The 25,344-nt window shown below is 38.6% G+C and overlaps 3 protein-coding genes and 1 long non-coding RNA gene across 5 annotated transcripts in view; 2 read left to right on the top strand and 2 right to left on the bottom strand.

Annotated features, from left to right (window-relative positions):
• Positions 1–9,649, bottom strand: part of LOC108499011 (cohesin subunit SA-2-like) — a 59,137-nt gene extending 49,488 nt beyond the window's left edge. The window contains exons 1-6 of one of the 2 annotated variants that reach the window (XM_017818385.1): positions 9,550–9,649; positions 9,269–9,438; positions 4,945–5,029; positions 4,164–4,310; positions 2,674–2,770; positions 1,596–1,672 (exon numbers count right to left, since the gene is read on the bottom strand). In XM_017818385.1, coding sequence (XP_017673874.1) covers positions 1,596–1,672; positions 2,674–2,770; positions 4,164–4,310; positions 4,945–5,029; positions 9,269–9,312 — 450 coding nt within the window. In that variant the 5' untranslated portion in view covers positions 9,313–9,438; positions 9,550–9,649. Of the gene's footprint in view, positions 1–1,595; positions 1,673–2,673; positions 2,771–4,163; positions 4,311–4,944; positions 5,030–5,583; positions 5,638–9,268; positions 9,439–9,549 lie in introns of those variants that run through there. The other variant, XM_017818386.1, reaches the window with a different exon arrangement.
• Positions 9,650–9,664: 15 nt separating this feature from the next.
• On the top strand, positions 9,665–20,853 carry GTPBP6 (GTP binding protein 6 (putative)). Its single transcript, XM_017818359.1, has 10 exons — positions 9,665–10,112; positions 12,694–12,831; positions 13,252–13,322; positions 14,934–15,064; positions 15,782–15,852; positions 16,287–16,445; positions 17,685–17,893; positions 19,258–19,406; positions 19,704–19,856; positions 20,157–20,853. Exons 1-10 carry the CDS (start codon positions 9,665–9,667, stop codon positions 20,296–20,298), a joined length of 1,671 nt encoding a protein of 556 aa, XP_017673848.1. The 3' UTR covers positions 20,299–20,853.
• Positions 20,854–21,213: 360 nt separating this feature from the next.
• The window catches only part of LOC108499010, a 6,625-nt gene continuing 2,494 nt past the window's right edge, over positions 21,214–25,344 (top strand). Inside the window, exons 1-2 of the long non-coding RNA XR_001875377.1 lie at positions 21,214–21,359; positions 22,655–22,735. This is a non-coding gene — a long non-coding RNA (uncharacterized LOC108499010). The remainder of the gene's footprint in view (positions 21,360–22,654; positions 22,736–25,344) is intronic.
• The window catches only part of PLCXD1 (phosphatidylinositol specific phospholipase C X domain containing 1), a 19,524-nt gene continuing 16,487 nt past the window's right edge, over positions 22,308–25,344 (bottom strand). The window contains exons 6-7 of the mRNA XM_017818384.1: positions 24,052–24,235; positions 22,308–22,766 (exon numbers count right to left, since the gene is read on the bottom strand). Of these exons, the coding sequence (XP_017673873.1) occupies positions 22,474–22,766; positions 24,052–24,235 (477 nt within the window). The 3' untranslated portion in view covers positions 22,308–22,473. The remainder of the gene's footprint in view (positions 22,767–24,051; positions 24,236–25,344) is intronic.

The raw sequence follows: 25,344 nt of genomic DNA, 5'->3' as shown, positions 1-25,344 counted from the left end.
TGTCTTCTTAAAACTCTTACTTGACATCCTGAAGCATTTCACTAGCAGATTGTCCCCACAAGTCAGTGTCTCAATGTCTGTTACCAAACAGACAGCTTCGCCACCCAGAATATTTATATATTCTTTTCTTGTTGCCCTTCACACACTTCTTGCAAAATTCAACTCCACTGACATTTCCCACTAACACTAGTGAAAATTTTAGGAGGCGGCATTGGTACAAGGTTGCAATTATTTAACTGAACAACAATGCCATGGTTGAATCACTGAAATCATCGGGAATGAAGAATTACATAAAAACCTTTAATTTTTCAATCCTCTGAATGCTAGAAACAAACAATAAAAATTAAAAGGCAAGATGAGGTACCTGAGCACATACACGGCAATATTCTCCACTCTCATTACTACTTTCACTACTACTATCATTTAAAAAAATGGTTTTGAAATAGTAGTCCTCTATGGCATCATTTCTCAACTAACTTAATCACTAACTGACATTTCCATCTAATTTATGAAAAAGATAAGAGAGAACTTACTTTCTTTATATAGCATACAGAATACAGTTTCTAAGGTAACTGTAGAACCTTCCTTTTTGCCCACCAGGACAGATGAAAAGGTTACAGAGCTGTAATACTTCCAGGATGATGATAACAACAATCACATGTTTGTATCTGTCAGAGTGCCTACAATTCCATGAGTGTTAATCAGGCCTAATTTAGTTGGCAAAGAAGTGCCAGATTACTAATTCATATGGCCAGACACATATCGGATCATTTCTGTCAAAAATTAGCCCAAGAACTACTACACTTCTAAAATGAAGAAAACCATATTGACAAATTCATCCTCTGTGGGAATTTCTACAGCAGCTGGTCTTTGAGAGATGCTCAATTAAAGCAAGCCTGATGGCTGCTGCTTGACAAATCAATTCAGAGGTGACAAATACAGAAAAAAAAGCACAGAAGCAACTGTGAGAACGCTGTAGAAAATTTAATGTTGCCATAATTAGCCAAGGAGCAGTCAAGCAGAGAAGCATCATTGTAAAGCTGCACATTTTTCTTAACAATCCACAAGAAATGAGAGATTCAACAATTTTTCAAAATTATCTAAAAAATTTTCTTCTTTCATATGCCATAATACAATTATTAAAAATCATAGTATCAATAAAGCAGAAGGAACATATTCAAATAAAAATGTCAGTTAAAAATATCTCATCAGTAATCTATATTAGTATTTTTTAAAGGACCCATCAACCAAATACCAAAGGAACCATTTACTTGCTGAAACACCAAGTTATATTTACCTGTAGGAAGTCACTACCAAAAGAACTCCTAAGAGAAAGTCAGATTCAGGAAGACTGCAGTTAGACAGCCCTAATAACACTCTCAAAATAAAAGTGACTTACAAAAAACATATCCTGCTGCTGCTAAAATGGGTCATTATAACACCAAATTTCTCTTCTGAAAAACAGGATTATTTTTCTAAATTAAGGAAACGGGACACAGCTCCCGATAAGCAACAGGAACTCTGACCAGGTTGGCTATTAAGGCAGAGCCTATTATTTATATAAAAAAGGCATGCAAAGTCAAAGCTGTGCCTACCTCATCAAAGGTCTCTGTCATTTTTCGCATGACATCCTTCTTGTGCAAACTTTGAAACATCTCTGCTGTTACCATGCCTAGGAAAGTAATGTTTTAAAAACAAGAATTATCAACAACCACACAACATTAATCAAGTCCAAACCACAGTAAGGACTTTATTTCAAATTTAGAAACACCAAGAAAGGAGGACTCTTTTTTATTTATCTGCTACACTGCTATGGGCAATAGATATATTAAGAGACACATAAGTTCACTGATAAGAAAAAGTACTGATGAACCAAAACTGAAATTCACTTTAGAGAAGTCTGCTCTGGGCTGTCTGGTCCTGTCTCTGTTCACTCGTTTACTTCAAAGATTTACTAAAATTTTGCCCACTGCTAGTCAAAGACCCCAAAATACTAGAGAGAAGGCATATTAGGCAAAGACCTGAAAAAAAAAAAAAAAGATGTAAAAGGTACATTTCTAGCTGTCTAAATACACTCGGAAGTTTCAAACTAACAGAACTGTCTTCTTAAAACTCTTACTTGACATCCTGAAGCATTTCACTAGCAGATTGTTCCCATAAGTCAGTATCTCAATGTTTGTTACCAAACAGACAGCTTCACCACCCTCTGGTAAAAAGAGCCACAATGAGGCAACGCATTGCTTTTCTAGCCACCAAAGCAGGGAGCTGAATTTGTTAGCTGCTTCTTTTCAAACAAAGATACCAGCAATACAAAATAAACTCAGAAATGACAAAACAAATGGCAACTGAAACACTGGATTTTAATTAGAACACTCATCAAAACCATCTTCCCTACGTGGGGATTCTGCAAAGCGAAGTGACATGCCACTTCAGAAAGCTGACCTTGCAAACCATGTTCAAATACAACTCTCAGAGCTGGAATGCTGTGAACACAGAGTCAAAGAGTTTAACCAGCAGCATTCTTTACTATTAGTCCTGCCCATCTGGAGTTTGTCTTAACGAACAGTACAGATTATAAGTGCATGATTTACTGAGGAGAAAAATTCCATTTTAGAAAGCACACTTCAGACTATTCTCATCCACAGACAATGGGCTACTAAGAGGGTAAATTACCTTGACAGCCTGAGCACTGAATGAAGAAGTTGATCAGATCTAGAAGTGCCACATTCCTGTCTTGTTTATAAGCTTCAACCCAGTCATCTACTACAGACTAGAACAGATTAAAGAAACTCATTAGTCAGGAGCTGAACACAGTATGCTGTACTCCACTGACAATATCCATAATAAAGACACAAACTAACACTGTTCCATCTCCATTAAATTATAAAAACAAGAATAAACTCCACACAATTCTGTTCCATTTCTAATAGTTTTAAAAGACTCCTTCTGGGGCAAAATGAAGCCTTAAACTACTCATAACCACAGTTTTAATAAATTTAATGTAAAAAAAAGTCATCCTCCTGACTTCTTGCTAGTATCAAAGTAACAGTTTAATTTAAAAACAAACAAATAAACAAACAAAACAAAAACACATATATTTAACCGCTGCACCATCTAATAATTAGTATTCAATTATATAGCAATTTTCCCCAGGAGCTTTCTTCTCCAGCACTTTGTTTGTGCAGTAAATTGAAATAGTTCACATACTACACTTAAACCAAAAAACAACTCCAGATTTCATCTCTAGTGCAGTACAGCCTACAACCTGTGTGACACAGGCCTCCTGGGACAAACCATCCAGGCTTCAACCCCCCGGTAGTGCTACACAGGTCTATTAAATTCTAGCAGCAGCAGAGCTCAAGCTCTACTGCCTTTCCAGGACCTTCCCATCATGGTTTGCATAGCAGAAGGCGAGCTCTTTAGTGAGCTCTACTGAAGTTAACACAGCTTAAGCATGGCAAAAGTCCATCCACACAAACATCTTGGAAAAACTAAGGTCTTGCATTCAAAATATAAATGTACTTTCCATGCATGCGTGCACAGACACACATACACTTTGCTTACAGACACTACACACTGGAGACATAGGTATAACTGCATAAAAATATTTGGGGCTCCAGATTTTCATACACATATACAAACATAATGTATACATGTGCTCACAGAGTATGGGGAGGTGGGCTTCCTCACACTGAAGCTAATTATATAGACGCACAGGAAACCTAACTATTATGCAAACTACTATCAAACCACATTGGAATAGAGGTAAAAGAAAAATACCAAAACGAAAGCACCCAGGGAGACAAAAAAAAAAAAGGAAGGCCTGATTTTCAGCATCCTGGACAACTAAAATCTGCTACTGATGAGACTTTTCCACACTTTTTAAAATAATGATCTTCTAGTATGTTCAGGCAGTGCCTTAGGAACACTGCTTTAGGTATAATTCCGTTCCTCTTTTTACATATCTGACAGCTACTTTTTGAGTAATTTCTTGAAGACACAAGATGCTCTTTTTAAGAGTCATGCTCATAACAGTTGTTCAATCAAACATGTTTCTTCCCCATCTATGCCAAAATGTAAAAGCTACACAGTATAAATGCCTGAAATACTGTTTATCCATCTTCCTTCTACCAAGACCTTTCAGAATTCAGTGCTAGAAATACCTGCATGGCCTGCTTCCCCATGCTAACCACTTCAAACAATGTAACTGCCTCAATGACTTCGCCATTCTGCAGCCGGTTCACTCTCCTGCTACTGGTAGAATTCCTCCTTATGTTTTCACACTGTTCTCGGACCTTCCGTTTCTCTCTCTGAAACGAGTCAAGCAAAGAAAGCACGTGAGAAAACACAGTGCACACCAGACGTTCACAGACACATGAATTATCCCCTAACAATGAGTTTATTTCACCCTTACTGCGATCACTTCCCCAGGCTGCTAACTTTTATCCCCCAAGGACACCCATAAAGCTTTCTCAAACACAACTGTACTAAAAGGGAATGAAAGAAAGGATTTATCTGCTTGAATTTTTTCTCAACAATGAGTCATAAGCATAGGAAGGTATAACAGGAAAGAATCTTCTGTACAGTTGTATACCACCCAGAAGGCAGTTTTCAGTATCAGCTGTAATTTCTGAAGAACAGACAGCAAGCACGGAAACTTCTCTACATCTTTTCACTCTCAGGTTAAACTCACAACCTGCAGATCAACATCAGCTGCACACTAAGCCCAGGGAAGGAAAATCACATGCTGAAACAGAGAGCCAGCACTGAGGTTCTGATGCCAGCCAATGGAATTTGAGGATCAAGCTATATCCAGTAACTAGATTTTAGATGCACTGAGACTACTTTATGTAATATCATTTTTGTAACAATGGAATGAGACAGAAAATAAATTCTGCAATCTAAGTAATTAAATATTTTTTAAAAGTTTTAAAACCGACTTACTGGTGTTTTCAGGTTGCCGTTTCTCACACAGGTGCCATTCTGCACAGCAGACTCAGGCACAGTCTCATCATGGACAGCATTCACTCTAAAGTGTAACAAACATGTTGAAGAGGTTAGCAATGAGAACACGGAACTACACACTTCAGCACAAACAACAGAAGAAAATAAAAGCATTTATATGTATTTTAGTATTTTTAATTAATTGTTTGGAAGTTATGGCATTTTGTTACTAAAAAAAAAACCACCAAACTTTAAAAATACAACAGAAATTTGGGCCTTTTTCAGACTATTGGCTTTCCTGTAAGATATACGAAAAATCAGAAAACTAGGAAAACTATCAAAGATATCAAGGAAGTAGAAAGTAAGTAAATGAAACAGAAAGCTGATGTTGACTTAGTGCAGCCTTTGTTGACTTAATAGCTTTGCACCATGAACCAATAACACAAGTATGCATTCATTCTGTGGGTGCTCTGAACAAAACAAGGCAGTAATATCTGATGGGTGTACAATTTAAAATGAGAGGAGGAATCTGGTTTATTTTGTCTATAAAACATGCTGAAGAAAAAAGACACATAAGAAATTTCATTTGCAGGTCATTGCTAATACGATGGAGGAATAATTTTATAAAGAAAGATGCACCTTCTGGGAGATCTGAAGCCATACATTTATCTGCAATGAAATCATGCCACTTTTCATCATTCCCAATGCTAACAATGTGCTTTGCCAAAGGTCACATTTGAGCAGACGAGCTGGATCCCACTTGTGCAGCAGGTCCAGTGCTGGAAGCTGACTGCTATGGCCTCCTTTTAAACTACAGTGGCCAGGACATGAAGCCAGTTGACTTGTACTATAAGAAGGCACAAAAAGAAAGTAAATATGAGAGTGTACAATTACTTTATTTTCATGATATTGCTGCAACAAGAGAGTGTGCTAACACAAGTGACCACTTTACAAAGGAAAAGACAGTGTATTACACTGTCAAATACAGTCAGCTCTCCAGTATCCAGTGTTGGCTAATCCAGATGGAGAATTAACTGTGATATGGATGCTGAGTCAGCTCAACTCCAGCAAGGTTTATCAATGCCAGATAAGCATTCCTGTTGTTCTACTTCCCAAGACTGCTTTGCAAAGCAAATTCTGAGGCTGAATAGCATCAACTGCACGACCAAGGTCCTGATGTTATTTTGTCAGTGAGAGCAGACAGAATTTTTTATTTAAAAACGTCTCTGTTAACTTTTTTAATCTATTGAGACACTTCAAGAAGCAACGTAGAATTATGCTTCCAAAGGCTCCTATAAAAATTCTATATAAATATAAAATTACATAAAAATGTGCAAAATTTCTAAATACAATTATGTAAATGCTTACCTTCCCTACAGAGAAAAGTCTCATGAAAGTTAAATTCAATTAACCACTTCTCATAGAAAAGTTCAAAACATGCCACAATGTTTGACAAATAGAAGCAAAGAAAATAATTAAGGATGAACTAATCCTTACATCAGGACTTCTAGTCTGGACTTTTGCATGTGAAAAGTAGAATGAACTATAGTTCACAGCTGAGTCAGCATGATATAGGCAATCATTTGCAGAAGTTTTCAAGGGTCTTGACTTATAATTGTGAGCCACAGAAATTAAGTATCTCAAGTACCACCAGAGACTTCCTACCTGAAAAGAACAAGCGGCAAGAGATAGCAATATGTATTGCTTTTCTGATGCCAGTTTGCTCTTCCCAGATTCTTCTACAGACCGCAAAACCAAAAAGAATCCAAACATGTCTGTCAAGTAAATGGTTCTCCTTTGTGATTAAATCTCTTCACTCTTGATTTCAAAGCAGAATGCAACACTATGGGGCTGGACTAACAAGTTCTCACTTGTACTGTTTCACTAGAACTACAACTGAGATGCAATCCAACATGGGTTACCTGTTTCTCCATTATACCTCAACATAACACTTAACACGCTTTCAAAAAGTTTTCCTGAATTGTTTACAAGTAGTCTTTAGCAACCTACTCCATCTCGTAATGAAAATAAATGCACTGCATTTGATTACAGCAACTATGATTGAGTTCAAGTTGATTTAAAACATTTAACTAATTAAAAAATCAGAACTGCTGCAGGACAGTTCCGTCAAGTACTTGTCTGATCACGTACTGGTTTTAGTACTTCTGTCTAGAACATACTTCTTTGAAGTTCTAACTCATTTATCTCTTTCCCAAGAACATCCTGAAGGATGGCACTGCAGACAGTGTCTACTGGGCCTGTGCTACTTACTTTGTACCTTATGCAAGACAAAATGTACTTGTAGCAAAAGGGGCTCAACAAAGCAAGGGAATGCCTGGCATATGGAACAGCGCGTTACCAAAGCTCAGCAAAACCTGCAAGAGTGAGAAGAACGCTGATCTACAGCTTCCTCACGTTGGGCTCACAATGCCAAATAAAACAACGTATCTGGGATGAAACCAGAATAACTGTCACACATGCAACTAAACGTGTCTTAAACACTCAACAAATGTAACTAAACACTAAATATTAATACTAGAAATCCATTTGGTTTCTGAACTAGTTTGGTTATCAGCACGCCACAGAACACAGCAATGCCCCAGGAAGAACTACAACAGACAACCTACACTAAAGTAGAGGAGTTTTAAAATTCAAATACTATTAATACTCTTGCTTCTCTTTTCTCTTCTCTTTTTTTTTTCCCTTTTAATACTTATGTTTCCAGTAAGGCTATTCATAAGGCAGGTACGTAAATATTTGCAGGAACTAGACCAACACCAAGAAACTGAACCCCATAAAAGCTCTTAGCAATCAAATGAGATATTTAAATGGAGTTTTTATTTGCACAACTACATTTCTGTTGAAGAAACTGTTAAAAGAATTATAACATCACCTTATCCTCTTGAGCAAAATAGGAACTACTGTACCTAGTTGAGGAGGACATGGGGATCACTTCTGCAGCGATCCCTATCCATAACTCCATCTAACATCTTTTCAACTACAGGAGTGCAACAGTAGGTTTAACAAATTCTGAACTAGTTAGGTTTTTATTTCCACCCCCTGTTATTCTACACCTGAATATTTTTGCATACATAAATCCACTGCCTCAAGCACTGGAAGAAACAGCTCTTAGCCATTTAGTTTGCTTCCATCAGCATTCAGTAAGAAAGCATAAGCCGAATTCCCTTCCTATCTCATCCTAATTTTCACCTTTATGCTCAGTTACATAACGCTCAGAGACTAATTTTTACCTTGTATTGTTGCCACAATATGGTCCTTTCCCTAGCACTTGAAGTATTACTGATGAGATAAAACACCTGAAGTAGGAAGGAAGCCAAGTCCTACATCTAGTCCTCAAACACAATACTATTGTGATAACTTCTGAACTCAGTTTTGGAACATTTGGTGACTAACACTTAATAAGAAAGCTATCTGTTTACCTAAAAGATAACATTATTCCTTTAGCTGTGTAAAAAGAAACAATTAATCTATGTTACTGAAAGAATCCTACACATGGCTTTTTTTAAATTATAAATTTCAACACAAGTGCTTCATCTTTAAGAAGCAACATAAGAAGCTCCACTAAACAACTATCAGATGCCTTCATGACACTTCTGAAGCTAAAAGGCTGGTTTCCGATGAAACATACTTGAAAGGCCATATGGGAACCTATATTAACTGTCATCATGGACTACAACTCTCTCAGCTTTCATTAGAGCACAATGAAGTAAAATACCTGGAGCAAAAGCACTCAACATTGGACATCTAAGAAGCTTTGAAACCAAACAAGATATGCCCAAATGTTTTAACTTTACCATTCTGTAAATATGAATACTTTAGATCATCTCAACTGATGACTGAAAAATACATTATAAGAGGGAGAAGGCAGGATTCCTGACAAAAACAGCTATGCCCCATCCAGTCCCAACAGGGAGCCTATAGATTACTTCGTACTCTTCCCCCTCAGCATCCCCAAACTCACCACTGAAGGAAACACATGGCACTGACCATGAATCTGCCTTTTTCTTTTTTTCAAAGTAGGTTCATTTGCACTACAGTGAATAAGGCACAGAAAAGCTTAGAAGGCCAAGGTCCCTTTCAAACAGCATGAAACACTGCATTAAGAGGATGCTAAACAATACATAAAAGAGAATAAAATTAAGACATTAGTAAGAAGACATAGCGTACAGCAAATGCCTTTTTTCCCCCCTCCCACCCAGAAGGACACACTGTAGATTGTCGCGGTATCTTCAAGGCACAAACCCACGGGGCAGCACCCTAATTTACCAAATAAATTTTAGAGGCAACCTGTGCCAGGTCTTACTTTTGGCTGGGAAGGCTGCTGGCTGCGTTGAGCTCGGCTATCATTTCCGCTACATTCTTTCAGCAGCACAGATAGCAAAGTTGACACGACCTTCTGAAGGAACTTCACCGAGATCGAGAGCGTTAAAAACTCATCCCTTCGGCTCTCGCGGGCGAAACAGCAGCCGAAAACTGTCAAGAAAGGAAAACAAAGGGAGTTAATTCCAGGCAAACCGAGGCAGAAGGCCCCTCCCTCCTCCCGGGCGCAGAAGAGTATGAAACAGAGAAAGAAATTAAACTCACCGACGCCGCCCCCTCCCTCCCGGGCGCTCCCCCGGCGCGGCGAGCCCGGGCCCCGCGCGGCCCGGCGTCAATCACGGCCTTGCCTGGGCCCGTCGGGGGCGGGCAGCGCCGTCACATGGGCGGGCGGCGGCGCTTCCGCGGCGGCCGGAAGGACGCGGCCGGGGACGGTCCCTCCCTGCCGTGCCCGGAGGAGCCGATGGGGCCCGGGAGCCTCTCGCGGTCGTTGCTGCTGCGCTGCCGGCGGGCGGCGGCGGCGGCGGCTCTGGGCGCGCCCCGCTGGCACTGCCGCCCTCTGCCCGCCCGCCCGCTCAGCGCCGCCGCTCGGCTCAGGGCTCCGCACCCGCCGGGCACGGGCGGCGGGGGGAGGCGCAAGGGGGCGGCGGGCTACGGCGGGCGAGGAGAAGAAGAAGAGGAGGAGGAAGAAGAAGAGGAGGAGGAGGATGAGGCAGAGCTGGAGGAGCTGCTGGGCCCCTCTCCGCTGGCCCTGGAGCCTGGCGCGCAGCGCGTTGCCATCGTGCACCCCGCGGTCAAGTGGGGCCCGAGGAAGTCGCCGCTCACCACGGGTGCGGGGCTGCGGGGGGGCGGGCGGGCTCCCGGAGCGCTGCGGTGCGCAGGAATACAGCCAGGGGACCGGGAATGAAGTACCCTGGGAGGTGGTGGAGTCACCGCCCCTGGAGGTGTTTAAGGAATTACTGGATGCAGCACTTAGTGCTATGGTGTAGTTGCCATGGTGGTGTTCGGCCACAGGTTGGACTCGATGTTCTCAGAGATCTTTTCCAACCTAATTGCTTCCGTGATTAGTGCCAGCAGTGTGAAGTGGACCCTCTCTTACAGCAGAGAAACTGCCAAATGCTGTTTGCAAAATGCAAGCTCGGATAAAAGGTCTAGGTCGCTCTTTCCTTCTTTGACAACTTTTTAAAAGACAAGGAGCTGTCAGTGAGTGTTGGCAGATCTGTGACTTGTAAATCATACTAACTTTGTATCTTTGATGGCAAAACATCTCAGTGCAGGAGTGCGCAGGTTTCTTAGGGAAACAGCTGGGTGTCCCCCTCATTAGCTGAATGTTAATAGCCTTCAGCCCTGAACCGTGCTGCCTGGCCATTTGGGCAGGAGACCTTTGACTTTAGGCTTGCCCAGCAGTTGGCTGAAGAGCAGGAATACTTTCCTGTCCAAAGAAGAGAGTGCAGTGAAGATGAAGTCTTGTATAAGTCCGCTCAGGGACTTAAAGTGGTTATGCAGTTACTTAGTGATGCAGTCACCAAGAAGTCCTCTGTAAGGACCTAATTTAGGACTACTATTAGATTTCTCTCAGAAATCCTTTTAGCTAGCTAATACATGTGCTCTAATCTTGCACAATTAAAATATGTGATGTATTTGATTCTACTCTTCAAACTCTAATTATAAAGTTGCAATAGAAAGTATTAAGCATCTTGTAAGTTAGCTTTTTATGTACAGAATCATGGAATAGTTTGAGTTGGAAGGAACCTTTAAAGGTCATCTAGTCTGACCCTGCTGCAATGAACAGGGACATCTGCCACTAGACCAGGTTGCTCAGAGCCCCATCCAACCTTACCTTGAATATTTCCAGGAATGAGCCCTCTACCACCTCTGTCAACAACATAGGAGAGGTTCAATCTGTCTGATCATCTTTGTGGCCCTCCCCTCAGCCTGCATTAACAGGTCCATGTCTGTCTTGTGCTGGGAACCCCAGAGCTGGATGCAGTGCTCCAGGTGGGCTCTCAGCAGAGCAGAGCAGAGTAGAGTAGAGGGCAGAATCACCTCCCTTTACCTGCTTGCCACGCTGCTTTTGATGCAGCCCATCTTTTGATTGGCTTTCTGGCCTGCAGACACATTGCCAGGTCATGAGGAGCCTCTCGTTCACCAGCACCCCCAAGTCCTTCTCAGCAGGGCTGCTCTTGAGCTGTTCATCTCCCAGCCTGTATTGATACCAGGGCTTGTCCTGACCCAGGTGCAGCACCTTGCACTTGATCTTGTTAGACCTCATGAGATTCCCGTGGGCCAGCTCCTAGAGCTTGTCCAGGTCCCTCTGGATGGCAATAGACAATTTATATATGATATCTATTCTTGTATTCGAATTTATTATGTGATGAACCTAAATGTCATTTAGTTTTATTAATGCTGCTAATTATAACAAATTGTCACATTGCAAAATAAAGTTTATAACCTTTTCAGAATTTACGGAAACACTCCTATTTTGCAACTGAAAAATAAGTAAAATACGAAGGCACCTTTCTGTCCAAACATGCAGAAGAATAGCAATGATCCCTTTCCATTTTTTGAGGCCCTCCAGATGAAGAGCCTGAAGTCGGAAAAAATATTTTGGAATGATTGTTGAAACACCACAGATAGAACAGGAAATATTTGCGTTTTACAAGAAATACTAACAAGGAGAAAGCGGATCATGGTTATCTTTCAAAATACATTACCTTTTGGACCAAGGTAACATATTTAGTATATAAATTACATTTTGCTATCTAGAGACACTTGATAAATCTGTTATGAGAAGAGGAAAATTTTGGCAAATCAAGACTGGATCTACTGATCTGATGTGCCCATGTAGTGTTTTTCAGTCAGTTTTACAAAATCTTCAAAAAATAAGTGATCCACCAGAATACAGGATTGGAATTTGCTGGTTCTAGCAAGTCGTAAACTAGTGTAGGTCCTTTACAAATAAGTGGCTGTGAAGTAAGCAGCAGGATATGCCATGTTAGTAATTCTTAAAATATTGCCTCAAAACACCTAGGTGTTAATCACATGGTTTTGTGCTTGTCTGAAATAACAGATTTTCCAGCTAGTTGTTATTTTTACTTGTTTAGCCAAAAGGCTTGGTAGTTTCTGTCAATACAATTAAAAATTCTTCTAAATCAACAACTGCAAAAATAATTTATACTGGCAAAAAATGCTTTGTGTGATAAAATTGCAGCAAACTATTTAATTACTCTGATTAGAGGTAAGACATTTTGCTCCTTGTGCTAGAGGTTAAAATAAATACCCAAGTAGAATTTCAGTCTAGTGTAGTCTTCCCATGTTCATGCATGTACTGTAGTTAATGGAGATCTGAGCAGAGTTATGATGGTACATTGTAATCTTTATTTCTTTTTTATTATTGTTATGTTCCTGAAGCTGAATTACAGATTGCTGAGGCCGTCGCTCTTGTAGATACTCTTCAGAATTGGACAGTTTTAGATAAAATAATTATTCCTACAAAAAATCCTGACAAGAAGTTTGTTTTTGGCAAAGGGAACTTTCAGGTTTTGACAGGTAAGGACTGAGATCTTTCAGCACTGAATCATTTTGAATGCAAGACTTTTGCGGCTGAACTGTTTAAGGATAGTTGTGAAAGCTGAATAGAGGGAGAATTGTTTATCCATCGTACACATTTGCAGACAAACTTCAGATAATGTTATAAGGTTACAAAAGCAATACAGAATAGGCATAACCTGTGCTCACAGCAAATGTGTGAGGCAACTTAGTAAGTATATGTGATGGACATAAGTGAAACTGGCAACTGTTCTTGGCACAGTACCAAATCAGTGCAATTGCAACTGTTCCATGAACAATGAACATGGTGCCATTTGACATTTTATGAACATTCTGCTCAGTGTAAAATGATTTATGGTCTGGGAATTTTAAAAAGAGAATTTACATTTAACGCTATATTTTGCAATGGTTATCTTTCAGAAAAGATTAAAAAATTGCCACACCTGACAGCTGTCTTCTTGAATGTGGAAAGAGTATCTTCACTGACAAAGGTAACTGAATACAGTATCAAATAACATTCTTTACATTGGTATTGTTTGGAAGGTATTGATGTTATATGTTATATGAGAAGCGGTCAGTTATAACTCTGAATTTGCAATTGGTAATATATGAAGGCACAGGACTGAGTTTTGTTGAAATGAAACTTAATGCCTATTGTGTTTGTCCAGTTGATATATCTGTTTGCCAGCTCTAGTGCATGGAATTTTTCAGCAGCCTAGTATCATTTGTTATAGACTCATCTCCCACATTTGCCACTGCCCTAGTTAAAATGCTGAAAAAATCACTCAAGGTCTTGTTGACAACATGGTGGTTTTATGAAGAACGTCAACATTTTGGAATAGCTATATGCTCAAGTACCTATACCAGTACTGGATAATGTCTTTATTTTCCTATAGTTCAGTGGATGCTCAATTGTAACTTGAATATGAGGTGTAAATTCAGAGCAAGATTACTTTTTAATGTTTCAAATATTTAAACTTTCATTCCTAACCCTTAAAAAGAAATGTTGAGGGGCGGAGCGTACTTCTTTTTTTTAACACTGGCAGTAAAACTATTGGTGCGTGAACTGTAGATACTCTTTTGAAATGCTTAGACAAACTGAAATAAATACTTTTTTAGGTTTTTGTATGTATAGCATCATTCAGGGTGTTAAGTGCACGCAAAGTCTTCAAGCAAACATCAATGCTTTGCTAGTAATTTTGAACGCTTTTCCTAATTATAAAATTAGGAAGATGGTAAGTATCTCTATAAAATTACTAGAGATGGTAAGTATCTCTAGTAGATGGTTATCTCAAGCACTTCCTTTTGTTGATGAAAGGGAAGTTGAAATTGTTTCATTTCAATTTCCTAGTTTTTATTCTCTGAGTATGAGTTCTTTTAGTACTGGATTTGCTATTTTTTTTCTTTTCACAAATCTAGATCTTAAGAGCAATTAAAGAGACTTGATTCAAGAAAGTGTTTGAGAATATGTATACAACATGTATATATGGATATGTATATATATACATGGATACACAAGCATTCTGAATTTTAGAGTTGGCATAGGGAAACTACTGTGTACTTTTAAGTGTCTTTTGCTGAATTAGATCAAGGGTGAGAGATTTTGGTTCGTTGGAGTTTTTAAGTATTTTGTGAAAAGCTTATTATTAAATATTTTTCTTGCCTTCCTCTCTATTTTTTTTAAGCTTTAGTGATCTTTTTCTTATTATTTTCCTATGTTATCCCTATCCTTTCCCATTCCAGTATTGCATAATTATTTTTTAGAAGGACTTAACCACTGAGATTCTTGGTTCTGTGATAATGCTGTAAGAGGTGTTGCCAGAATCCATTAAAGGCAATGGAAGGATTCTCGCTGAATTTGATGAGCCTAGACATAAAGTTCTACTTTCTAAACTCTCTTCTTAACTCGTTTTCTTCATGGTCAACCAAATTTTGCCTTTGCATGCTCATAATCCTTGCCCATCCACTGAAATGGAATCCTGAGATCCTCTGAGTTCAAGTGTCCATCAGCTAACTGTAAGTGTAGTGCTGTGTAGGAAATGCTGTAGTGATACTGCGAGGGACAGAAGACATCTCAATTATTTTGTCTTACATGGCTAAAGAAAGAACTAGAAGGTGCCTGGGGTGTGAAAGTCTTTGACAGATACACCATTGTACTTCACATTTTTCGTTGTAATGCCCGGACTAAAGAAGCAAAACTGCAGATAGCTTTGGCCGAAATTCCACTTCTCAGGTACCTCGAGCTGTGCAAATCCCATACTGATATTTACACATTTTAGTGACTATTTCTTTACAGTAACAAAAATAGCAATACTTTCTTTACAGTACTGTAAAGAAAAATTACTTTTACAGTGTTTGCATAGATTGATTAGAAAATAGAAATGTTTGCTATAATGTCATTGTTTTAAGCTGACAGGCAAAACCAGAAAGTGTTCAATAGATAGTCTTAAAAAATGTTTTTATCAGGAAAAGGTTCCAGTTCTTTCTAAAATGGAAGATGGATTGCAAGAATATGTAGTAAGTGGATATGTGTATCCAATATATGATATTGATGGGTTTAATGAGGAAAGCTATAAACAAGGAAGATTAAAGGCATTAATTCTTGTCTGAATTTTCCACAGTTCTGCATTACGTGGCATAGAAATGTATACATGGCAGTTGATGAGAGTTGTGGGGATGCATCAGAGGTATCTTTGACTCTCTGAAGTTTCAGAATAGCAATTACAATTTGCTGAGAGAGTTGCATGCTTCGTCAAACCACAGTTGAGCCAGGAGAATCTGGATTTTTTTTGCCAGGCTTCTTGCCACGAGCAGATTTTATTTACAGCTCAGTCATTTGCTGTTTTTATTTGTACTGTCAGAATATCACTACTGCTTCACATTTTTTAGGCATTTTAGGATAGCTCAGTTAAAGAAAATTGATTCTAGTTAATTGTTACTCTGCTGCCAGGTCAAATCTGAAAAATGAGGTGTCTCAGCGAGATCAGCAGAGAGGTGGATCACGGTATATCATGGGCTCAGGTAAAGTCTAAATATTCTCATGAATTAGAAGATTTTTTTTCTTCCATAGCCTTTAAACAAATGTAGTTGCATCTTACTTGCTTTGGAGGAGGTCAGGAGGAAAAACTGTCCTGCGTGTTCTGCATCTAATTAGGCAAATGTACAAAGCAAGTTAAATAATAAAGTTTTGGTCTGTACTCTCTCAGTAAGTGGTCAAGAACAGACTATTTCCTGCCACAGGGGTTTATCATAAGTATACATGGATATTCTAAAGTACTTAGCATATATTTTAATAATTACTTACTCTGATTCTTAGGCAAGAATACATAGCTTTAGTTGCTTATTTCTAACGTCATATTCCATAGTGCTAACTCACTTGCTTTCCAAATGCACAACACTTAGTTTACTTTTTCTCTTGTAAACTACTCAGCCAATTATTCACCTGTATTTTTCAGGGGAAACATTTCTGGAGACACAGAATCGTATCTTGAAAGAAAGAGAACTTAAAATTAGGAATGCCCTGGAGAAACTAAGAAGAAAAAGGTCTTTACTTAGAACTCAGCGCAGAAAACGCGAGTTTCCGATGGTCTCAGTCATGGGCTATACTAACTGTGGTAAGTGAAACCTCCTGAAATTGTAACGGGAAAGAGATTATATTGTCTAATTTTTAATTAGCAACTCTAGCCAGAATCTCATTTCTGTGTGAGTAGGCTTCATATTTTAATTAGTTTTTAAACTGTGTAATGAATTTATGTCAGTTAGGTTACAGTTAGGAAAGCAAATTAAGCTGCTTGTTTTTTTCAGTCTCGGAGACATGTTTTGGAGAAATGCCTAGCACCTATCGTGCCAAAAAGATTTTATATATAGTGCTGAAGACTGTAGTGTTGGTGTCCCTTTATATGAGACTACTACTTGATCAGAATGGGTAGAGAAAAGTACATGGGTGTTTAGATCACTGTGAAAGCTTGAGGCATAGGAAGCAAATTGAGAAGAGTTGGCAGTTGATCTGAGAAATGTGCTTAAGAAGCACTGTAGCTTTTCATGGATTATGTGCAGTGTTTTGAGACGTGTTCCTAAGAGAATATAAATAAAGCTAAACTGTTTTTTTGTTTTTGTTTTTTAAATTTGAATTCTTACACAAGGCATAAATAGACTTTGGACTAGACACTTTTTTCTGGGTTACATTGTCTTAAGACCATTTCATGTTCTTATTCAACAACTTTATAAAAACAAACTTACCTTGCACAAAGATGTGGATAGGTCACTTTACAGATCAAATCAGTCTTTGATCATCTTGTGATTTCACAGCATAGCTTCCATACATTCACCTTAAACCCAACTCCGAGTTATAAGACTGTCTTTGGATTTCCTAACATCATATAAATAACTGATCACTAAATTGCCCTGGTGGTCTAGTGGTTAGGGTGCAGCACTTTCACCGCTGCGACCCGGGTTCGATTCCCAGCCCCCCGGGCAGATGGAGCTCGTTAGCCCTGTGAGGCAATCCATCTAAGAGAAGGTCACTCTAAACAAACCTACGTCCTGGGGCCCTCACTGCCACTGTCCAAGCTTGCTCGGCCCCGGCAGATGAACCTCAGGATTAAAGGGTGGGCTCCGTTCAGCGCACGCTGTGTCTCACCTAAAAAATCCACTGCGCAGGCTGGAAGGGTTAATGACCTTTCCCAAATCTTCGCTCGCGAAGACTGGCCATACTATACATACTAAATGATCACATTAAAATTACTAAAGTAGATGTGAAAATATGTTGCATCATACAATTCACCTGGGCCTTGCAAATGACATTTTTACTTGAAACAAGCCATTAAAATCTTGTCCTTTTTTTATTTAACTAGGAAAAACTACTTTGATCAAGGCTTTGACTGGGGAAGCAGGACTTCAACCCAGGGATCAGCTGTTTGCCACTCTCGATATTACAGCCCATGCTGGCTATCTGCCCTCACATATGGCAGTTATTTATGTTGACACCATTGGGTTCCTGACTGATCTTCCACATAATCTGGTTGAGTCCTTTTCAGCTACATTAGAAGAAGTGGCTTACACAGTAAGTAGTTGACTATAAAAATTGAGAAATCAAATTAATTTCCTGTTAGATAATCCTCACTCATTCGAAAAAGGGGAAATTAATTGACATGCTGCTCTTAGTGAAACATCTGGCTGACTATAATAGTTTCCTAAGAAAATGATGTATATATCTTACAGTAAACCAGTTTTCTGTTACTTGAAATTATGCAGAACATACAGATATGAAGAGATTTTGGAAAGGGCTTATTTGGAATATACGTGTCCTTCTCCATGATATGTAAAGCAGATAAATCAGATTTTGTTGATTAAATATCTGAACAGTGCACCTGAGTGAGTTGAGACTAGCTTTCTTAGGAGCTAAAAGTGAAATAAAACTGCTGAAATGATCTGGTTTTAACTTAAGGTTTCCTATAGCACTAAAAATGGGTGATTGTGATGTGATGCAGGCAGCACGTAATTAACATAAATGTACTTTTTCCAATTATTTTCTCATTATTTTCCTGTGTTATAGCAAAGTGTAAAGCTGCATACATACACACAGACATTTAAAAAAAAAGCCTGTATCATCAAAGGTAATTAAATTCAGTGGTGGCTAGATGCTAGAATGCTTCTGAGGATTAGATTTCACCAGGGCTTTCAAAACCTGGCTGAAACCGTCTTGTTTGTTTTTCTCCAAAGTGTTAAATGAAAGGCAAGAAATTTGTTTCTTACTGATTTTCAAAAGTTTAAAGCAGTGTTTTGAGCAAAGATGATGAAACATTTTGAACGCAAATATTGAATTTGGTTGCTTGGTTTTTATCATGGCAAACATGATTGTGTGCGTGCTTGAAACTGATAACTTCTGTATAAAGCTTTTTAATTGAAGCACCAGTAATAGTATCCTGAGAGCTAAGCATAAGGATAATCTTCTGCATTTTGAATGTAAAAATAGAATTACAAGTTACATGGGGTTTTTTCCCTCCATTTTTGAAACAGTTTTTCAGCCATTACTCTTCTAAAAGTGCTTTTTAGAGTTCACTCTTTTTTTCCTCTGGTGTTGTTGAAGCCTTATCATTACACAGCCTTGTCTTTGAAAAGAATGGATCAGCTATTACTTGAAATATGAATTCTGTAGCTAGCTTGGTTGACAGGGTTTGTTTCAGGTTTGTTGGAGGCAATTTGTGCTCAATGTGAAGTGAAATACTAAGCTGCTACAGATTTTCTTCCATCATGGTCTAAGAAACAGAATTGGGTTTAATACTGTTTCAGTAGTTAATTTTACAGTGCTAACCTGCCAGTATATTATCTAATGGATAGGGAAGTATCTTATATGAATAAGCAATACAAAAATGGTGGAAAATCTCTACAGCCTGGTAACTGGTGTTGTATGTTGATCCTTGCTAGGATCTGATAGTTCACGTGAGGGATATTACTCATCCAGAAACCATTCTCCAGAAAGCAACTGTTCTGTCAGTTCTGAAGAATCTTAATCTTCCCAGCCATTTATTGGACTCAATAGTAGAAGTTCATAACAAAGTGGACTTGATAGAAAGGTAAGCAGGAGATGCTTAAGTGTACTTAAACATCTCTTATGTTCTGGAAGCTCTTTAATTCTTAGTCTAGAAGAGCTCCCAAATACATTTGATAGTGTTTCTCAATCTTTTACGTATGTAACTATGGTCTTAAAAAGAATTAATTATCTTTTAATAACCAAAGAAATCACTTTAGTCATAAAAGAAGTGGCCTCTGTAGAAGGTGCCAGTATAAAGTAACTCAGTTAAACTTGAGTTTGGAATACTTTCACAATCTAATCTTCATGAACAAACGTGCTAGGCATTATTTTCTTTCAGGTATAAACCCACAGAAGAAAACGCTTTAGCTATTTCTGCTCTACATGGGCATGGTTTAGAAGAACTGAAACAAGAAATAGAGAAGAAAATACTGACAGCAACAGGGAAGAAGATTCTGACAATTGATGTCAACTTAGAGGGACCTCAACTAAGGTAAATAATTTTGAATTCTATGAAGGATTTGGAGAAATACGACTTAGTTGTGCATGTCCTAAACCTTCCAAATCATATCATACTGATTTTAATCTGTGTAAGAATGACAAATATAATTATCAAAATTTTCTGACCTATTGACAAAAAATAGCCCCATTAGATATCCTGGAGAAGTGAAGCAAAGCACTTCATCTTTTCAAGTGTTAAATTACCTAGATAGAACATGTTGACCTAAACCAAGATCATACTTTATGCAGTGTGTCATACCATTAAGATGCTAATATGCTTTTACTTTTACAGTTGGCTATATAAAGAAGCAACAGTTCAGGAAGTAGAAGTCATGCCTGAAGATGGCACAGCCAGGGTGAAGGTGATAATCAGCAGTTCTGCTTTTGGCAGATACAAAAACCTCTTTCCCAACAGTAAGATTTTCATGTCATGAAACTGAATCCTTTTCTAGGAAAAGAAACTGGTATCATTAAGAGGATGCAAAATGAAGTTAATTACCTGTTAGTCCCAGTGTTGAGAAGTTTATTTTTCTTCCCCTATTGATGTTTTTGACACATTTTAGAAATGGACACTGTTTCAGAAAACTTCTGTTTGGAAACAATGAGACCTTTGAGCTTAATTTTATCAGCAAGTGCAAGGACAACACTAAATTTTTAATGTTAAAACTGTTGCTGGCTATAAGCTGTGGACCTCAAACACATGGAATGGCATCTGACTTAACCTTCAGAAAAGTACCAAGTTCCTTATATCATATAAGTAAAGCTTTTTATCCCCTTTTTCGAAATAAAATATTTATTATAGTTGTTTCAGATGATCTTTGGAAAATGAAAGTAAGTGAACAAAATGTTGTTGTATATAAATAAGTATGTATTCAAGCAGAATGCATGAACATAAACAAAATAACTGCCATGTCATACTGCAGTGAAGAAAAAACTCCATAGATTTGTATATTAAAGTATTGAATAAAGTTAGCTGTGAACATCTTTTACCCATGCAGTTTTCTTGCTTACAGTAATTTATCCAAAATACCTATTACTGTGTCAGTCTTGGAGAAGACATTTAGGGTACAGCAAACCTTTCCACAAAGGAAAACAAAAGAAAAGAAACCAATCACAACTGATTTATTACTTGAGTTATGAATTACTACTGGGAACCAATAAAACAGTCAATATCAGGAAAGGAGAAACAAAGCTATTTCAGTCCATATTACACAGAGAGATCAAGTTTTATTAGAGTAACAAGGGTACAAAAGATAGGCAGAAGAACATTCTGAGTTCTTCTGAGTACCTGTAACATAACAAAAACTGAATGACTACTCGTTATGAAGTACATAGAGTAAGAACAGGATGCAAAGCACTGTAAAAAAGGAAGTCTTCCTCATAAACGTAATGTTTAATTTTTACTCCTGTGTATTCTGCAATTGCAAGAGATTCCATGAAGAGGTTGCATCTTACCCTTTCATGCTGAGCAGTTTAGAGAGAATTTGATACAATGGTAAGTAGCAATTGATTTAAGACTTCTGCAAACATTAGCATCTTGTCAAACATCTGAACTTAGCTTTTGCGTATAAAGTGCATCTAAAAAGTGAGGTATATAGGTGAAGCTGCATAGTCAATTTTACACAACTGTTTTTGTTTTAGTTCTGATGCTTGCTATTTCTCTTGCCTTTGTGATCATCTGTTATTGCACAGTTCATTTAGAAAAATAGAATTAATATGCAATAGCAAACAGCATAAACCCCTTAGTTTTCACATAAGCAAAAATTACTTAGTGAGGGGAAAAGTAATTATAGAGCTACTAAAATAGCTAAATCAAAGGCCAGATGTGAAACCCCAAATGAGCATGACAGAAGTGAAGAACCTGTATTTCTAGAGCAGTTTGAGTTTAGGTAAGGAATTTGTTTCCTCTGTTTATTTTCAGTGTAAGACATACTTTGGCAACACCTAATAAAATATTTGACACAGACAAAACTGATTAGGGGCCTAGTTTTGGTGTCTTTATCACTTCAGAACTGGCATGAGTAAGTGTGCGAATACACATACTGTTTACAAATCATAAATAGTTTTGTGACTACTCTGTTGGTAAGGCAGTTCACAACTGATACTCAACACATTGGTGTATACATAAAATCATGTCAAATTGGATTGTCAATACAGTACCTTAGATATATCAAAAATATTTTTAAACTTCCTTTTAAACTATGAAAACAGAGAAGTCAGTTTCACACTGATATAAAAGAGTAAGAATTGGGGATGCAAGTAATGCAGAATATCCTTATAAGAAAGATGAAATCACTAAATAATTCATGCCGCTACTGGCATATTTCTCCTTCTTGGTCCTATGTAAAATAAGATTAAGTTGTTGGGACTTTCAATATTGCCTGCTGCTACAGAATCAAAACATCTCCAAATAAATTACACCTATACCATAATTTTCTGGAGACTTCAGCAAGGTCCAAAGGTCTTGAAACTCAGATGATGTTGAGAGACCTTTTCTTACTGAGCCTTTAAAGCATCCCTGGTTTAAGTTAAAAAGACCTTTATGGGATTCAGGATGTTTACAGAAGAGCACATTAAATGCAGACAAAGCCTTTTCAGCTTTTCACAGACTAAGAAGCAAAGAATGAAATGTTATTTGTTCCAGCTCCTCTACTTTGACAGTCTAATGGAGGATTAATTTTTGTGTTAAGTTCTATCACATCTTTGACAAAATCATTGTTTCCTATAAAGTCTCCAGCAATTATGTTAATACATTCTTTTTTTGGTCCTGGATACTGCTGCTTTATCCAGATTTTCAAGCATGGAAGACTCTGGAGTGTCATTTTCTTCAACGATCCAAATGGGTGTAGGAGAATATACCCTAGGTTTTCGGTAAGGTTAATCCCTGCTACAAAGAATTTTCCTGAAACAAAAATCAGAAAGTGACACATTAAATATTCTTTTAAGGAGAACAGAAACTGCTCGGTATTGCATTAGCTTCAGATCTTGTTCCAGTGGGAAGCATTAAAATACTTAAACTTCACACTCTTTCTGTATTGTTTCATATTCCTACAACTGATTCAGTAGACTGTCTCCCCTTGTTGCAACTTCATGCTGTAGTAAACAGTTCCTGAGCCACACTTGGTTATCTAAGCATTCCAGTTTAGCTAAATTTGTCTAACTACTTTTCCTTTGTAAATTATGTTTGTTTCTGTGAGGGTTGCTTCCAAATGCTTAGCCTTCCCCCATGATGGATGGAAACAAAGGGTGCACCACATGAGCATTTTCCTTTGGCTGGGAAGCACTTTCGAAGCACCTCTCCCCTTTATCACCCTGTGCGTTCCCATCAAAAGCTACATCAGATGTTATGAGCTGAATTTCTCTCAGATTATACTACAAAAGCATGCTTAAGTGCTGCTATTTGCTGGTGCAACTACACTCTCCACGTACTGTTCTTGTATCCATAGAATCATAAGGTTGGAAAAGACCTCCAAGATAGAGTCTAACCTTTGACCAAACATCAAACCACGACAACTAAATCACAGCACTAAGTGGCACATCCAGTTGTTTCTTGAACACTTACGGGGTGGTGATTCCACTATCGCTGTGGGCAACCCATTCCAATGTTTAACCACCCTTTCAGTGAAGAAATTCTTCCAAATATCCAACCTGAACCTGTCCTGGCACAGGCCTGAGGCCATTTCCTTCTGTCCTGTCACTTGTTGCCAGGGAGAAGAGGCTGAACCCCGGCTTGCTACAACCTCCTTTCAGGTAGTCATAGAGAGCGATAAGGTCTCCCCTCAGAGAAACCTCATAGGAGTTTCTTTTCACAAGGCTAGCAGAATGCATTTCTCTCATCATCTGTGCTGCCTAAAGCAGCAAGCTCTGGACTTGAGGAAGCTGCGTCCTACCCGTGAAGTGGGTACAACAGGGCCAGTGAGCCGGTGTGTGCTGAGGGCCTCCTCTCTGTGGGATCACATAAGGGATGTGGCTGCCACAATTTATATAGTCTATGCATGTACATACACTGACACACCACCACAGATGAACACTGCGCTCGCCCATTGGTGGGCAGAGCACTCAGCAACCACGGGCACACAGCATGCACAAAGGGGTTATACCTCATAAGGTTACAATCACCCAGTTTCCTGTTTGTTTTACACTCTGTAAGCGCCCCTTCTTTCTTCCAAGCAACTCCCTGTGCCTACCTGGACGGCCCCTCCGCTTCATGTGCTCTAAATATCGGATAAGAGCACGAGTGGATGTTTTATTTCCCCACCAGTATGGGATCGTAGGCCACAGCTCACAGTGCTCCTTCAGTTCCATGTCCTCTTCGTACGAGACTATGACCTGATGGCCCAGTTGCCACATGGTCCTCAGTGTTGGCATCACCTAAAATAAAGCATGTTTGGGTTGAAGTCAGCAACACAGCAGCATTCCCAAAGTTCGAATACTGTTGTGTGACGTTACCTTGGCACAAATTCAGTTCAGATAAAGCTTTTAAACAAGCAGCCCGGTAGGTCAGGGGCTGGGTTACAAACTGCAGGGGCAACAGGAGCCTGGTTACTTCAGCAAATTCCTCCTTTTCTCAATTCAACTATGAGAATGTACATAACTGAAGGTCTTACACCTGCATAACCATCCCCGTGTCAGCCCTTGTGCACAAGCCACTGCTGAAAATTTGTTGAGAGAGGAAGACACAGACCATCCGTGGACAAGGAGACAAAGCTCTACACGCAGCTGTAGGAATGCAGACACAGATGAAGAAAAGCAGGAATCATTTTGGTAAATGCCCCATATTGATGCATATTTGGCACTGTAGCCATTAAAGAAAACTGAACTGCTTAAAACTTGATAAGACTAAATGTCAGTCTCCAAGAGATACATTAATTCTGATTTCTTTAAGTGGAAGGTTTCTGAAGTTGGGATGCTCCAGACATTTTGAATTGAGAGAGAGGAAGACTTGGGTCAGAAACCTCTGACAGACAGATGGGCTGAAACAGGTCTGTTAAATTTAAGTATTTCAATATGAAATGACATTTTCCAACCCTCAGAAGTTACCATGGGAAAGAATTGAGGCCCTTTGTCTAATTTAATTTGCAAAACCAACATATTTAACAGGCATTCTTTTTTTTAAGAATATTATGGTTAAAAGCTATGTCTGTTGCTTATGAAAAGGAAATGGTGGCTTTTTGATATTCCAATTAACTTATTAATTAAAATAAAAGCCAAAGTCAGTTGAAAATTATTTACGTAAATATTTGAAGAAAGCCAAGGGTTGAATGAACATGGCAATCCCTCTTACTTCATCCAAGAAAAACAGAATGCAAGCTCCAGTTAGGTCAGAAAATACTGTAAAATTAAGGCACAGGCTACTAAAACTACAAAACTCTGACTGAAGTCTTTGCTTTACTCCACTGCCTTTCTAAAGCTAGAACCTCTTAAGCAAACAAACAAATAAAAAGTTGTGGAGTAAAAGCAGGAAAAAAAAGCTATTAGAA

The sequence above is a fragment of the Lepidothrix coronata genome, unplaced genomic scaffold, assembly GCF_001604755.1.
Source record: "Lepidothrix coronata isolate B3197 unplaced genomic scaffold, Lepidothrix_coronata-1.0 Scaffold68, whole genome shotgun sequence".
Taxonomy (NCBI): Eukaryota; Metazoa; Chordata; class Aves; order Passeriformes; family Pipridae; genus Lepidothrix; species Lepidothrix coronata.
The sequence above is the reverse complement of the archived record's forward strand: the minus strand, read 5'-3'. Positions and strand labels throughout refer to the sequence as shown.